At 36.1% G+C, this 17,424-nt stretch overlaps 1 protein-coding gene across 1 annotated transcript in view; it reads left to right on the top strand.

The window, feature by feature from the left end:
- Positions 1 to 11,397: 11,397 nt before the first annotated feature.
- Positions 11,398 to 17,424, top strand: part of LOC139875906 (uncharacterized) — a 102,531-nt gene continuing 96,504 nt past the window's right edge. The window contains exon 1 of the mRNA XM_071863204.1: positions 11,398 to 11,442. Coding sequence (XP_071719305.1) covers positions 11,398 to 11,442 — 45 coding nt within the window. The remainder of the gene's footprint in view (positions 11,443 to 17,424) is intronic.

The raw sequence follows: 17,424 nt of genomic DNA, 5'->3' as shown, positions 1-17,424 counted from the left end.
ATGAGGAAGAGAAGATCGACGCGTTTGTGAAAGGATTACCGGAAAGAATCCAAGAAGAGATAAGTTCACACGAGCCCGCCTCTATACAACAGGCATGTAGAATGGCTCACAAACTAGTGAACCAGATTGAAGAAAGAATTAAAGAACAGACTGTTGAAGAGGCCAATGTGAAGCAAGTCAAAAGAAAGTGGGAGGAAAACGGTGATAAGAATCACCAATACAACAACAACAGCAATTACAACAATAATCGCAACAATTATCCCAACAATCGCAACATCAATCGCAACTACAACAAATGGCCCAACAACAACAACAACAACAACAACTACAACAATCATCCCAACAACAATAATAATCGCAACAACAACAACAATCAGAAGCAGCTATGCCAAAGGTGTGAAAAGTATCACTCGGGGTTCTGCACCAAATTTTGCAACAAGTGTAAAAGAAATGGTCATAGCGCGGCGAAGTGTGAGGTCTACGGACCAGGGGTTAATAGAACGAAAGGAACAAATGGTGGCGGAACGAGTAATGGCGGAGCAAGTAGTGTCGGAGCAAGTTATGCCAATGTAGTTTGTTATAAATGTGGAAAACCGGGCCACATTATTAGAAATTGCCCGAACCAGGAGAACACGAATGGACAAGGCCGCGGAAGAGTTTCAATATTAATGCGGCAGAGGCACAGGAAGACCCGGAGCTTGTTACGGGTACGTTTCTTATTGACAATAAATCTGCTTACGTTTTATTTGATTCGGGTGCGGATAGAAGCTATATGAGTAGAGATTTTTGTGCTAAATTAAGTTATCCATTGACGCCTTTGGATAGTAAATTTTTACTCGAATTAGCAAATGGTAAATTAATTTCAGCAGATAATATATGTCGGAATCGAGAAATTTAACTGGTTAGCGAAACATTTAAGATTGATTTGATACCAGTAGAGTTAGGGAGTTTTGATGTGATAATCGGTATGGACTGGTTGAAAGAAGTGAAAGCAGAGATCGTCTGTTACAAAAATGCAATTCGCATTATACGAGAAAAAGGAAAACCCTTAATGGTGTACGGAGAAAAGGGCAACACGAAGCTACATCTTATTAGTAATTTGAAGGCACAAAAACTAATAAGAAAAGGTTGCTATGCTGTTCTAGCACACGTCGAGAAAGTACAAACTGAAGAAAAGAGCATCAATGATGTTCCCATTGCAAAAGAATATCCCGATGTATTTCCGAAAGAATTACCGGGATTACCCCCACATCGATCTGTTGAATTTCAAATAGATCTTGTACCAGGAGCTGCACCAATAGCTCGTGCTCCTTACAGACTCGCACCCAGCGAGATGAAAGAACTGCAAAGCCAATTACAAGAACTTTTAGAGCGTGGTTTCATTCGACCAAGCACATCACCGTGGGGAGCTCCTGTTTTGTTTGTCAAGAAGAAAGATGGTACATTCAGGTTGTGTATCGACTACCGAGAGTTGAACAAACTTACCATCAAGAACCGCTACCCACTACCGAGAATCGACGACTTATTTGATCAACTACAAGGCTCGTCTGTTTATTTAAAGATTGAATTACGTTTCGGGTATCATCAAATGCGGGTGAAAGAAGATGATATTCCAAAGACTGCTTTCAGAACACGTTACGGTCATTACGAGTTTATGGTCATGCCGTTTGGTTTAACTAATGCACCAGCTGTGTTCATGGACCTTATGAACCGAGTGTCTGGACCATACCTTGACAAGTTTGTCATTGTTTTCATTGATGACATACTTATTTACTCAAAGAATGACCAAGAACACGGTGAACATTTGAGAAAGGTGTTAGAAGTATTGAGGAAGGAAGAATTGTACGCTAAGTTTTCAAAGTGTGCATTTTGGTTGGAAGAAGTTCAATTCCTCGGTCACATAGTGAACAAAGAAGGTATTAAGGTGGATCCGGCAAAGATAGAAACTGTTGAAAAGTGGGAAACCCCGAAAACTCCGAAACAAATACGCCAATTTTTAGGACTAGCTGGTTACTACAGAAGGTTCATCCAAGATTTTTCCAGAATAGCAAAACCCTTGACTGCATTAACGCATAAAGGGAAGAAATTTGAATGGAATGATGAACAAGAGAAAGCGTTTCAGTTATTGAAGAAAAAGCTAACTACGGCACCTATATTGTCATTGCCTGAAGGGAATGATGATTTTGTGATTTATTGTGACGCATCAAAGCAAGGTCTCGGTAGTGTATTAATGCAACGAATGAAGGTGATTGCTTATGCGTCTAGACAATTGAAGATTCACGAACAAAATTATACGACGCATGATTTGGAATTAGGAGCGGTTGTTTTTGCATTAAAGACTTGGAGGCACTACTTATATGGGGTCAAAAGTATTATATATACCGACCACAAAAGTCTTCAACACATATTTAATCAGAAACAACTGAATATGAGGCAGCGTAGGTGGATTGAATTGTTGAATGATTACGACTTTGAGATTCGTTACCACCCGTGGAAGGCAAATGTGGTAGCCGATGCCTTGAGCAGGAAGGACAGAGAACCCATTCGAGTAAAATCTATGAATATAATGATTCATAATAACCTTACTACTCAAATAAAGGAGGTGCAACAAGGAGTTTTAAAAGAGGGAAATTTAAAGGATGAAATACCCAAAGGATCGGAGAAGCATCTTAATATTCAGGAAGACGGAACCCGGTATAGGGCTGAAAGGATATGGGTACCAAAATTTGGAGATATGAGAGAAATGGTACTTAGAGAAGCTCATAAAACCAGATACTCAATACATCCTGGAACGGGGAAGATGTACAAGGATCTCAAGAAACATTTTTGGTGGCCGGGTATGAAAGCCGATGTTGCTAAATACGTAGTAGAATGTTTGACGTGTTCTAAGGTCAAAGCTGAGCATCAGAAACCATCAGGTCTACTTCAACAACCTGAAATCCCGGAATGGAAATGGGAAAACATTACCATGGATTTCATCACTAAATTGCCAAGGACTGCAAGTGGTTTTGATACTATTTGGATAATAGTTGATCGTCTCACCAAATCAGCACACTTCCTGCCAATAAGAGAAGATGACAAGATGGAGAAGTTAGCACGACTGTATTTGAAGGAAGTCGTCTCCAGACATGGAATACCAATCTCTATTATCTCTGATAGGGATGGCAGATTTATTTCAAGATTCTGGCAGACATTACAGCAAGCATTAGGAACTCGTCTAGACATGAGTACTGCCTATCATCCACAAACTGATGGGCAGAGCGAAAGGACGATACAAACGCTTGAAGACATGCTACGAGTATGTGTTATTGATTTCGGAAACAGTTGGGATCGACATCTACCGTTAGCAGAATTTTCCTACAACAACAGCTACCATTCAAGCATTGAGATGGCGCCGTTTGAAGCACTTTATGGTAGAAAGTGCAGGTCTCTGATTTGTTGGAGTGAAGTGGGGGATAGACAGATTACGGGTCCGGAGATTATACAAGAAACTACCGAGAAGATCATCCAAATTCAACAACGGTTGAAAACCGCCCAAAGTCGACAAAAGAGCTACGCTGACATTAAAAGAAAAGATATAGAATTTGAAATTGGAGAGATGGTCATGCTTAAAGTTGCACCTTGGAAAGGCGTTGTTCGATTTGGTAAACGAGGGAAATTAAATTCAAGGTATATTGGACCATTCAAGATTATTGATCGTGTCGGACCAGTAGCTTACCGACTTGATTTACCTCAACAACTCGCGGCTGTACATAACACTTTCCACGTCTCGAATTTGAAGAAATGTTTTGCTAAAGAAGATCTCACTATTCCGTTAGATGAAATCCAAATCAACGAAAAACTTCAATTCATCGAAGAACCCGTCGAAATAATGGATCGTGAGGTTAAAAGACTTAAGCAAAACAAGATACCAATTGTTAAGGTTCGATGGAATGCTCGTAGAGGACTCGAGTTCACCTGGGAGCATGAAGATCAGATGAAGAAGAAATACCCGCATCTATTTCCAGAAGATTCGTCAACTCCTTCACCAGCTTAAAATTTCGGGACGAAATTTATTTAACGGGTAGGTACTGTAGTGACCCGAACTTTTCCATGTTTATATATATTAATTGAGATTGATATTTACATGATTAAATGTTTCCAACATGTTAAGCAATCAAACTTGTTAAGACTTGATTAATTGAAATATGTTTCATATAGACAATTGACCACCCAAGTTGACCGGTGATTCACGAACGTTAAAACTTGTAAAAACTATATGATGACATATATATGGTTATATATATAGTTAACATGTTTTTATTATAAGTATGTATCTCATTAGGTATTTTAACAATGAGTTATATACATAAAAATGAGACTATTAATTTAAGAAACTCGAAAACGATATATATAACGATTATCGTTATAACAACGTCTTACTAGGTACATATGAATCATATTAAGATATTGATACACTTGGTTAATTATATTAAATGATAAGTAAATATATTATTAAGTGTATTAACAATGAAATACATATGTAAAAATAAGACTACTAACTTAATGATTTCGAAACGAGACATATATGTAACGATTATCGTTGTAACGACATTTAACTGTATATAAATCATACTAAGATATATTATATATCATAATATCATGATAATATAATAATTTAACATCTCATTTGTTATAATAAACAATGGGTTAATAACATTCAACAAGATCGTTAACCTAAAGGTTTCAAAACAACATTTACATGTAACGACTAACGATGACTTAACGACTCAGTTAAAATGTATATACATGTAGTGTTTTAATATGTATCCATACACTTTAGAAAGACTTCAAGACACTTATCAAAATACTTCTACTTAACAAAAATGCTTACAATTACATCCTCGTTCAGTTTCATCAACAATTCTACTCGTATGCACCCGTATTCGTACTCGTACAATACACAGCTTTTAGATGTATGTACTATTGGTATATACACTCCAATGATCAGCTCTTAGCAGCCCATGTGAGTCACCTAACACATGTGGGAACCATCATTTGGCAACTAGCTTGAAATATCTCATAAAATTACAAAAATATGAGTAATCATTCATGACTTATTTACATGAAAACAAAATTACATATCCTTTATATCTAATCCATACACCAACGACCAAAAACACCTACAAACACTTTCATTCTTCAATTTTCTTCATATAATTGATCTCTCTCAAGTTCTATCTTCAAGTTCTAAGTGTTCTTCATATATTTTACAAGTTCTAGTTACATAAAATCAAGAATACTTTCAAGTTTGCTAGCTCACTTCCAATCTTGTAAGGTGATCATCCAACCTCAAGAAATCTTTGTTTCTTACAGTAGGTTATCATTCTAATACAAGGTAATAATCATATTCAAACTTTGGTTCAATTTCTATAACTATAACAATCTTATTTCAAGTGATGATCTTACTTGAACTTGTTTTCGTGTCATGATTCTGCTTTAAGAACTTCGAGCCATCCAAGGATCCGTTGAAGCTAGATCCATTTTTCTCTTTTCCAATAGGTTTATCCAAGGAACTTAAGGTAGTAATGATGTTCATAACATCATTCGATTCATACATATAAAGCTATCTTATTCGAAGGTTTAAACTTGTAATCACTAGAACATAGTTTAGTTAATTCTAAACTTGTTCGCAAACAAAAGTTAATCCTTCTAACTTGACTTTTAAAATCAACTAAACACATGTTCTATATCTATATGATATGCTAACTTAATGATTTAAAACCTGGAAACACGAAAAACACCGTAAAACCGGATTTACGCCGTCGTAGTAACACCGCGGGCTGTTTTGGGTTAGTTAATTAAAAACTATGATAAACTTTGATTTAAAAGTTGTTATTCTGAGAAAATGATTTTTATTATGAACATGAAACTATATCCAAAAATTATGGTTAAACTCAAAGTGGAAGTATGTTTTCTAAAATGGTCATCTAGACGTCGTTCTTTCGACTGAAATGACTACCTTTACAAAAATGACTTGTAACTTATTTTTCCGACTATAAACCTATACTTTTTCTGTTTAGATTCATAAAATAGAGTTCAATATGAAACCATAGCAATTTGATTCACTCAAAACGGATTTAAAATGAAGAAGTTATGGGTAAAACAAGATTGGATAATTTTTCTCATTTTAGCTACGTGAAAATTGGTAACAAATCTATTCCAACCATAACTTAATCAACTTGTATTGTATATTATGTAATCTTGAGATACCATAGACACGTATACAATGTTTCGACCTATCATGTCGACACATCTATATATATTTCGAAACAACCATAGACACTCTATATGTGAATGTTGGAGTTAGCTATACAGGGTTGAGGTTGATTCCAAAATATATATAGTTTGAGTTGTGATCAATACTGAGATACGTATACACTGGGTCGTGGATTGATTCAAGATAATATTTATCGATTTATTTCTGTACATCTAATTGTGGACAACTAGTTGTAGGTTACTAACAAGGACAGCTGACTTAATAAACTTAAAACATCAAAATATATTAAAAGTGTTGTAAATATATTTTGAACATACTTTGATATATATGAATATATTGTTATAGGTTCGTGAATCAACCAGTGGCCAAGTCTTACTTCCCGACGAAGTAAAAAATCTGTGAAAGTGAGTTATAGTCCCACTTTTAAAATCTAATATTTTTGGGATGAGAATACATGCAGGTTTTATAAATGATTTACAAAATAGACACAAGTACGTGAAACTACATTCTATGGTTGAATTATCGAAATCGAATATGCCCCTTTTTATTAAGTCTGGTAATCTAAGAATTAGGGAACAGACACCCTAATTGACGCGAATCCTAAAGATAGATCTATCGGGCCCAACAAGCCCCATCCAAAGTACCGGATGCTTTAGTACTTCGAAATTTATATCATATCCGAAGGGTGTCCCGGAATGATGGGGATATTCTTATATATGCATCTTGTTAATGTCGGTTACCAGGTGTTCACCATATGAATGACTTTTATCTCTATGTATGGGATGTGTATTGAAATATGAAATCTTGTGGTCTATTATTATGATTTGATATATATAGGTTAAACCTATAACTCACCAACATTTTTGTTGACGTTTTAAGCATGTTTATTCTCAGGTGATTATTAAGAGCTTCCGCTGTCGCATACTTAAATAAGGACGAGATTTGGAGTCCATGTTTGTATGATATTGTGTAAAAACTGCATTCAAGAAACTTATTTTGTTGTAACATATTTGTATTGTAAACCATTATGTAATGGTCGTGTGTAAACAGGATATTTTAGATTATCATTATTTGATAATCTACGTAAAGCTTTTTAAACCTTTATTTATGAAATAAAGGTTATGGTTTGTTTTAAAATGAATGCAGTCTTTGAAAAACGTCTCATATAGAGGTCAAAACCTCGCAACGAAATCAATTAATATGGAACGTTTTTAATCAATAAGAACGGGACATTTCAATAACAATGTTGATAACTGGAGATATGCCCCAATCATTTTTCAACCAATTCAAAATTGGGACTTGTCCGTTCAGCCAGTGGTCATTTTAGCAGAAATTGCAAACAAGTTCATCAGCCATATCTACACAGATACATGCAGTGAGGCTGACATCATTTATTGGCATTATTTCAAGGCTTTTCCAAGGCATGTGCAGGTTAGAGCTAGGCAGATGAGTTTGAAGGTTTCAGGGCTAACAGGAGCGCCAGTGAATGCAATGGGGCGAGTTCGTTTGGAGGTCGTTGTGGGAACATTTCCACTATTGAGAACCGAAACAATCGATTTCACTATTCTGGATGGCAACTCTCCATTTTATGTCCTTTTTGGACCAGCAGTGTTAGCTAAATTTGGAGCGATAACATCAACGGCTCATGCAGAGATCAGATTCCCAACTCCGAACGGAGTAGCCACCATACACTCACAGTATGTGGCACCAACAAGGGAACGATCCACATTTGCAAACTTACCAGAAGGCAGTATGAATCAGAGGAGGCATAATCAGTTGTTCAGGGAGGATGAGGTTCAGGAGTTCTTTATACCATAATCAAGTGTTCAGGCCGGACAGCGCTAAGCGCTTGGCGTTTGAAGAAACAAATTCCAGCATTTTATCAAGAACAAAGTTTATCATTTCAATAAGAGCAGTTTGTTAGCATTTCTGAAGAATGAAATTTATCAATATACTGTAGACCATTGTGGTCATCTTTACAGTGCCTATGTTTTCAATTGCATACACTAAACGTTCATGATGTACTAATTAGGCTTGATCCACCTAAATTCGTCATCAATTGTTTATGTATTGCACAGTAATTATCAATAAAATTTTATATTTTTCTTATGCAAAGTGCTGCCTGTGACAAATGTAAAACATTACATTTATATCCTTCCTACAGAAGGAGAGTATTTTTATACCTCCGATGGCGGAAGCTTTTGTGCCGGCCAGCAAAGGCACAACGGATCGGCTAGAAAACGTTAAAGTTTTACTAGAACACACCGAGGCAAAATACAAAAATCAGATACTTGTCATGACAAACATTATAAAAAACTTACTTCACAGAATGAAAGAAGTTTATATTTTATGAAGGCCAAATATATTACACAATTCTTCCTCATATATTTTATGACGGAAGGCGTATGACGGACAGGTCACTAACTCATAACTAATCTTTATAATATATTTCAGAAAAAATTTCCTCATAAACTTTATGATGAAAGGCGTATGGCGGAAAGATTATTTTATAATCACTCTTCAAAAACGCTTCATAACTATTCCCCATCAATTTGATGACGGAAAGCGTATAACAGACTGCGAGTGTCCTACTGAATATTTGAAGGAATAATGTTTGCAAAGTGAATTTTTGATATGTTGCTCATTCAACTGAAGTTAACAATGCAAGACATCCAAAATACGAATTACCTTCTACACTTTTCAAAATGCTTTGCTCGGATATACAATATACAATTGAACATAGAGAATTTATTGTATGCTTAGTGCATAGAAAATCGGTCATAAACAACAAACATCAAAGTATTTGGAGCAAGCATGCACACAAAAATAGTAACAGCAATAGCATATATTTATTCAATCAAAGACAGCAAAAATTTATTACAATTATTGTTCATCAATAAATACAAAGTTTATGCAAACTCCACACCAAGAACATCTTGAGCAGACGAATCTTCTCTGCTGCATACTTCATCATACACGTCTATCTTTAGGTTAACCAACTTGTCCTTTGCTTCATTAACCTTCTCCAGAGCTACAGGAAGCATCAGATTAGCAATACCAGTAGGAAGAGTCTGGTTTGGAGCAAGGCGTCTGGTCAATTTATCTGTCACATCAGAAATAGCATGGGTGCGCATAGCATCAACATAATCATTGTAGGGGTCCCCAACAAGCTTGGACCCAAGAACCTTAGCTATCAGATCCGGTATACCCTTCTTAAGCTTAGCAAAGTTACCCTTTCCTTCCTTCGCCCTCTGGAAAAGCTCAGCAGACTTTTCCTTCTCCGCACTAAGCTGCTTTTCTCCTGCTCATTCACTTTCACCTGCTCCTCCTCAAACTTTTTCTTTTCAGCATCCTTTTCTTCTTGCAAGGCAGCAGTAGCATTTTGAGCACTTTTTAGCTCAATTTCTCTAGCCTTTATCGTTTTCTGAGCATCACTCAAGGTACGCTCAGCATCAGCAGCTCTCTTATGAGCATTTGCACCTTCAGCTATATCTTTATGAGCTACGGCAAGAACAGACTCATGATGCTTCTGTAGTTGCAGAAAGGACTCTATATGGTTAGTCAGCAATACATGAGCTGCAGCAGTTGACTCCCTAAGCTGATCAGTGCGGAGAGCAGTGAAATGTGGTTTAAGCTCAGGAATAGCATAACCCTGCAAAGGAAACATATTATGATCAATATTGACAGTTTATATAAATAGAATGCAAGCGCATAGTTGCAAGATAATTTATCATTAATACCTGAAGAACAGTTGAAAAATCTTTGCTCTTAGTTGCAGGGTTATCAATAAGCGCCTGCAGTGTGCTCACATGAGCAGGAACGGATGGAACTTGCACCTCCGTTCATCACCTTCAGTGGCCTTCCCTTGGCTATCATTAGACTCTGCTAAAATCACTAACAGAAACAAATTAGCATTATGAACAAATATAACAGTTATAAGTACAGACATGTGCATTATCAAGAAAGAGCAGAATGGACATACTTCTTCTGCGTTTCTGCTTTTGGCTCCCCTCAGTAATTTTTGCCCTCTTGGAGCCTATGCACTTCTTCCTTATCTTTTTGATTAGAGGAGGAGTGGGGTTTGTTTCACCCGTGATGTCAACCGAGCCTGATGTCTACTGCTCGGCAGTGGTGGTGTCATCCGCTGTCCGTTCAGTGTCTGTCTGTTCAGACCCAGACTCACTGTTAGAACTGCTAACAATGATTTCTTCACCCTTTTTAGTAGCAGCAGCAGCATCAGCAGCAGCCCTCTCTGCTTCTAGCTCTTCAGCAGTTTTAGTACGGTCAGTGATTTCCACTTCATCCTCAAGATCGACGGATAAAAGAGAAGAGCGAACCAACATCTCGGATTTGGCTGCAAAAATTAAACATGGACAACAATATAAGCAAACATGGTAAACAATAGACAAGCATTTATATATATATTAGGATGATCATATCACATCCTACCCTGATTCTTCTCATGGAGTACTGGCACAGAAGTGCTTGGCCATTCTTGACTCACTCTACACAGCACAAGAATCCCCTCATACTTCTCGTATAATCTGGGCGGAACGCGGAGCTCTTTCAAACTATTTACTATCCGTTGCTCTGCGGCAGAAATCTTAACACTCTTTCCTACACCAGCATCAATAGCACCCCATTTCCGGACAACGGAATGCTCCTCCGGAATAACAGTCTCATTAACAAAGAAAAATGGACTCTTCCAGTCCTTCAAGTTTGATACTCTATTTGTACCAACAAAATGAGTATTTCGTTTACTATCAATAGTAAGCCAGCAGTCGCTAATTGTACGAATTCTAAACAAAGAGATAAAAACTTTAATGCGAGGCTTAATATTGCTGGCATTACAGTACATTTCAAAAAGGATAATTTTTTGAAGGCCATGGGGATGCATTTGGCTAAGGCAGGCCTTATAATATCTAAGGATGCGAAGGAGAAATGTAGTAAGCAGAACACGGAGATTGCCGTGAGTAATTTGTAAAGCATATAAAGAAATTTTTCCAGCCAGAGGATCGTTGGCAGTTTGCCTGTTGGTAGGAAGAACAGGGTTGTATTGGTTAAGATGGCGAAAGGCAATCTTCAAACCGTCTAAGTATTCTCCTGTTAGTGATGAAGCCATCGTGCTAACTTCTGGAATGTCAGCAGCATTTGAAGAAGAAGGCTCTGCATGTTCTTGGCCAGTACTCAGTGCAGAAGCCATGGTAATAAAGTAAAAAGATATCAACATGAAAGAAATAGCAGTAAGATGAAGTGTAACTGACCTTGGAAGACGATAAACCTTAAAGAGTTTAAGGTTGAAGAAAGCGATGAAAATTTGGGAAGAAATGTGCTTTTAGATCTTGACAAAGGTAAAAAAAAGTGAAGGTAAAATGGTTATGACGGTTTATATAGGTGTTCATCGATGCAATTTTTATGGACACGATTGTGACACGTGTACGGGCAAGTTTAAACATGGGGTACGAAGTAACACTTTTTACAGCTGGAGGCGCGTGGAGATTCTCAACCATTTAAAGTTAATCATCACAGCATCAGTAAAATTCGTCTGCATGTAATGCCTGCAATGTTTTCCCGATGCAAATGGGCAATGAAAAGGCTTGTTTTGGAAGAGTTATCAAAAGTTTAACAACTTAATCATTTTTCAAACACTTAAGTCATTAAACTGGGGGGACTTAATGGTGTATCCTATCGTATACACGCATAAAAGGCATAATGGTTACATAAAAGTAGCATCAGGAAGACTGGAAACAACAGTTTTGTGGAAATATCCGTCTAGCGTTCACCGCTATACAGGTTGCTCCGTCATGCGTAAACCCTGAAGGCCGCCTAGCGCGTAAGCCCTGGCCGGAGAACGCCACTTTCAGCATAAATTTTGGATCACAAGTAACAGAACGTATCATCATCTGACACGTGTCCCCGAACAATCCGGTGGATCTGACACTATAAATAGACCCCTTGGGTCGTCATTTTACACAGTTCAGACATTCTGACAAACTTGAGAGCTGAGACTTCATCTCTCTCTCTCTAGCACTTTCTCTCACTAGAAGTCATCCGGCTATCACTTTTACGCTCTACGGACGACAGATTGATTAAGCCACCCCACAAGTTTTTATACTTGTGAACCGGGTCTGCAGGGATTATTTCCCAAGGGTAAACATCAATCGGCAACACTCGTCCACCTAAAGCTAGATAACTTCTACTATCGTGTTGGCACACTAAGCCTTACCTCATAAGGAAATAGGTGTTAACAAGAAGAAATTCTAATGTTAAAAGAGGAAGACAGATATTGATACAAATCATCGATAGAAGAACCACCGACATTAGAGTTAAAGCCACTTCCAAACCATTTGGAATACGCTTATTTACATGGTGAATCTTAATTACCTGTAATAATATCGTATTCTCTTACGGAAAATGAAAAATCTCAACTCTTTCTGTGCTAAAAGCTCACAAACCAGCTATTGCATGGAAGATTCATGACATTAAAGGCATAAGTCCTTCATATTGTACACATAAAATCCTTATGGAAGAAGGTCATAAAACGTATGTGCAACACCAACGAAGACTAAATCCAAATATGCAAGATGTTGTTAAGAAAGAAATTATTAAACTGCTAGATGCAGGTTTAATTTATCCAATCTCTGATAGTCCATGGGTAAGTCCAGTTCAATGCGTACCTAAGAAGGGTGGCATGACTGTCATCACAAATGAAAAAATGAGCTTATTCCTACAAGGACTGTAACAGGATGGCGAGTTTGTATTGATTATAGAAAATTAAATGACGCCACCAGAAAAGATCACTTTCCCTTACCTTTCATTGATTAAATGTTGGAAAGATTAGCCGGGAATAGTTACTATTGTTTTCTTGACGGTTTTTCCGGATATTTTCAAATTCCAATCGCACCCGAGGACCAAAAAAAAACCACGTTCACATGCCCTTATGGTACTTTTGCGTACAAACGCATGCCATGTGGACTTTGCAACGCCCTTGCAACCTTTCAAAGGTGCATGATGGCTATTTTTCACGACATGATAGAAGAATGCATGGAAGTTTTCATGGATGACTTTTCAGACTTCGGTGATACTCTTGAATCATGTCTAGTTAATCTTGAACGAATGCTTATTAGATGCGAACAATCAAATCTAGTTCTTAATTGGGAGAAATGCCATTTCATGGTTAAAGAAGGCATCGTTCTTGGTCACAAAATTTCAAAGGAAGGAATTGAAGTGGATAGAGCTAAAGTAGATGTAATTGCTAAACTTCCACATCCCACCATTGTTAGAGGAGTTAGGAGTTTTCTAGGACATGTCGGTTTTTACCGACGTTTCATAAAATATTTTTCTAAAATTGCCACTCCTATGAATAAACTCCTAGAAAATAATGCTTCATTCATCTTTTCAGATGAATGCATCAAATCTTTTAATATTCTTAAAGAAAAACTCACGAATGCACCGATCATGATAACTCCAAATTGGAATCTACCATTTGAACTCATGTGCGATGCAAGTGATTTCGCAATGGGAGCCGTTTTAGGTCAAAGAATTGAAAAACGATTTCAACCTATTTATTACGCTAGTAAGACGTTACAAGGAGCATAAACGAACTACACAATCACTGGAAAGGAACTCCTTGCTATAGTCTTTGCTTTTGAAAAATTTCGTTCATATCTCGTTCTAGCTAAAACGGTGGTCTATACTGACCATTCTGCTCTTAGATACTTATTTTCAAAACAAGATGCCAAACCACGATTAATCCGTTGGATCTTACTCTTACAAGAGTTTGATATTGAGATCCAAGATAAAAAGGGAGCAGAGAATCTCGCCGCTGATCATCTTTCTCGTCTTGAGAATCCTGAATTAGAAGTTCTAAATGAATAGGCTATACAAGATAACTTTCCTGATGAATATCTATTGAAGATCGATTATAATGAAATTCCATGGTTTGCAGACTGTGCAAACTATTTAGTATGTGGATTCCTTGAAAAAGGGTTGTCGTACCAAAAACGAAAAAATTCTTTAGTGATATAAAACACTATTTCTGGAAAGATCCACATTTGTTTAAAAGTTGTCCCGATGGAATAATATGCCGATGTGTATTCAGAGATGAAGCTATTCAAATCTTAAACCATTGTCACACAGGACCAACAGGAGGGCATTATGGGGCTCAACTCACAGCAAGAAAAGTCTATGACGCTGGATTCTATTGGCTTACAATTTTCAAAGACGCACACCTTCTTTGTAAATCCTATGATGCTTATCAAAGGGCCGGAAAAATAAGTCAACATGATGAAATGCCATAAAATGTCATTCAAGTATGTGAAGTATTTGACGTTTGGGGTATTGACTTTATAGGTCCATTTCCAAAATCTCATAAAAATCTCTACATTCTCGTTGCCATTGATTATGTATCTAAATGGGCAGAAGCACAAGCTCTCCCAACTAACGATGCACGAGTTGTAGTTAACTTTTTAAAACGTCTTTTTGCTAGGTTCGGAACACCGAAAGCTTTAATAAGTGATCGGGGTACTCATTTTTGTAATAATCAACTTGAGAAATTTCTCAAAAGATATGGAGTAACTCATAAAATCTCAACTGCTTATCATCCACAAACAAGTGGACAAGTTGAAAATACCAACCGAGCGTTAAAATGTATTCTAGAGAAAATCGTAGGATCAAATCCGAAGGAATGGTCCATGAAATTGGAGGATGCACTCTGGGCTTTTAGAACAGCCTACAAAACTCCAATTGGCACCACACCTTTTAAACTCATTTACGGCAAAGCATGTCATCTTCTAGTAGAAATTTAGCACAAAGCATTTTGGGCTTTGTAGACATGTAATCTTGATTTACATGAAGCCGGACGTCTACGGTTAAGTCAATTAAACGAATTAGAAGAATTGAGACATGAAGCATACGAAAATTCATTAATCTATAAAGAAAGAATGAAGAAATGGCATGATAAAAGAATCAGAAGTTCAAAATAATTTAAAGAAGGAGACATAGTTCTTCTTTTCAATTCACGATTCAAGCTATTTCCTGGAAAATTGAAATCAAGATGGTCTGGATCATTCATAGTCAAAAGAGTTTTCCCATACGAAACAGTAGAGTTAATAAATTCAAATGGGATTGAATTTAAAGTTAATGGTCACAGAGTTAACGTTACATAGATAGTCCAATGGAAGTTGAAGATGAAGTTAATTACAATTTCGACACCACAACTAACTAAGTGTGGGAAAATTCGAATCTTTTTAGGGTAATATGTATTTCTGTTAGAGTTAGATATTCTGTTTTCGTGTAGTTCTCGAGAATGGAATCCGCATGGTCTTTCCCTAGCAGACCCTAAAGAACTAGTCTTCTCCCTCCATTCTGAATTTTTATTTTTTTAGGTTTTACGAGATGAAGAATTCCTTTGATCTGAACCATGGTCTACTACTACACGCTATGATTACTAAACATAATAATAACATCTTCCCGAGTGAACTGGTATCATTCATAAGAGGAAAAATGGACGAAGTAAGGAAAGAACTCAGGAAAGATCATCATAAGACACATTTTGGTAAAGGAAAATCAAAAACCGCAACAAAAAAAAGAGCACGACACCTTGAAAGATGTCATAAATGCGGAAAATGGTCACACGAAGGTAAATGTTCAAACAATCAAACATATTCAAATACCGAATTTGTTACTCTATGCAGAGAAGGACCATTCATATGTTTAGAAGAAAAGTTATTGAAGAATCAAGGTTACGCTTATGTAGCTATGGAAAACCAAATCACACGACTCTCCTATGAGTCGGCTAAAGCAGGTCTCTGAGAATTCTATCTCACAGGTAAGTATGTACAGTTTTTATTTTATTTATTGCTTTCAACCTTTTGATAATAAACGCTGAATCGTTCGCTATAAAGTATTAAATTAGTATTCAATAAAATTAGGTATGCGAAACTGAAATTATTGATATCATACAAAAATTTATTACATCACTGCAAAATTTACCGTTTATTCTTAAGGTATAAATATCTTTAATCAATCAATCCAAAATATTTCAGAAATTCATTAGGAGTAAAACTAGGTAATTTAGCCGAAATTACTTTACCCAAAAGAGGGGCGTATATTTTTGATAATATTTGATTGATTAAAGTGGGATAAAAGACCAAAAAGATTTTTAATTTTAATTTTTACCTTGTTTTTAAAATTAATATATAAATATTAAATTATTAATGTAAATTTTTAAAATCAATATATTTAAGTTTTTAAATATTTTAAAAAGTAATATTTTTAATATAAGTTTGTAAAATTAATGTATAAAAATATTAATAATATTTATATGAATTTTTAATTTTATGCATTTTAAATTTAAGTTTGGTGTGAATTTAAAAACAAAAAATTTACTTTATTTCATTAAGTTAAAAATTTGATTTTTAAAATTCGTCGTGAGTTGAAGACTAGGTCGTTGAACCGAAATTGCTTTACCCGAGGGCGGGACGAGAAATTTTGTTATCATTATTTTTAATCTTATTAAATTAAAGTATGCCAAAAACATTAAAAAAACCCAAAAATCTTTGTTTTTAAAACGACGCTTAAAAAGTGACAAATTTTAAAATTTTGTCGAGAGACGGACTAGGACAACGATCCGAAACGCCCTCATTCTTAAAAAAAAAAAAATTTTTAAAATAAATTTTATTATTTGTTTTAAAAGTATAAGGTTTTTATTAAAAAAAAAAAATACCTGACCCCATGCGATCGCATGGGGTTTGAACTGTCAAGCCATGCGATCGCATGGAGCTAAAATCCTGGTCAGGAACATAAGTTCCAGCGAACTGCTCTGTTTCTCTCATAACAAACACACACATACACGAACACATCCATAAACCCTCTTAAAAATTCGCCATTTTTCACCAAAATCAACCAAATTTCTCACAATAATCCGCTATAATCATACCTATATTCAGATGGGGAGGCAGGAAGGTAAAAAATTTCACCCATAAACTCTTTAAATTTGAATTTTAGTGTTCTTGAGCTAAATTTTACCTAATTTGATTTTGTTAATTTCTAGAGTAATTATAGTTAAATTGTTAGTATATTATGCATGTATAACCTAGATTGATGCTATTTAACATGATTTGAAGCCAAAAACTTCAAAAATTTTAGAAATCTAGGGTTTGTGT

This window comes from Rutidosis leptorrhynchoides, chromosome 11 (genome assembly GCF_046630445.1).
Source record: "Rutidosis leptorrhynchoides isolate AG116_Rl617_1_P2 chromosome 11, CSIRO_AGI_Rlap_v1, whole genome shotgun sequence".
NCBI lineage: Eukaryota > Viridiplantae > Streptophyta > Magnoliopsida > Asterales > Asteraceae > Rutidosis > Rutidosis leptorrhynchoides.
The sequence above is the reverse complement of the archived record's forward strand: the minus strand, read 5'-3'. Positions and strand labels throughout refer to the sequence as shown.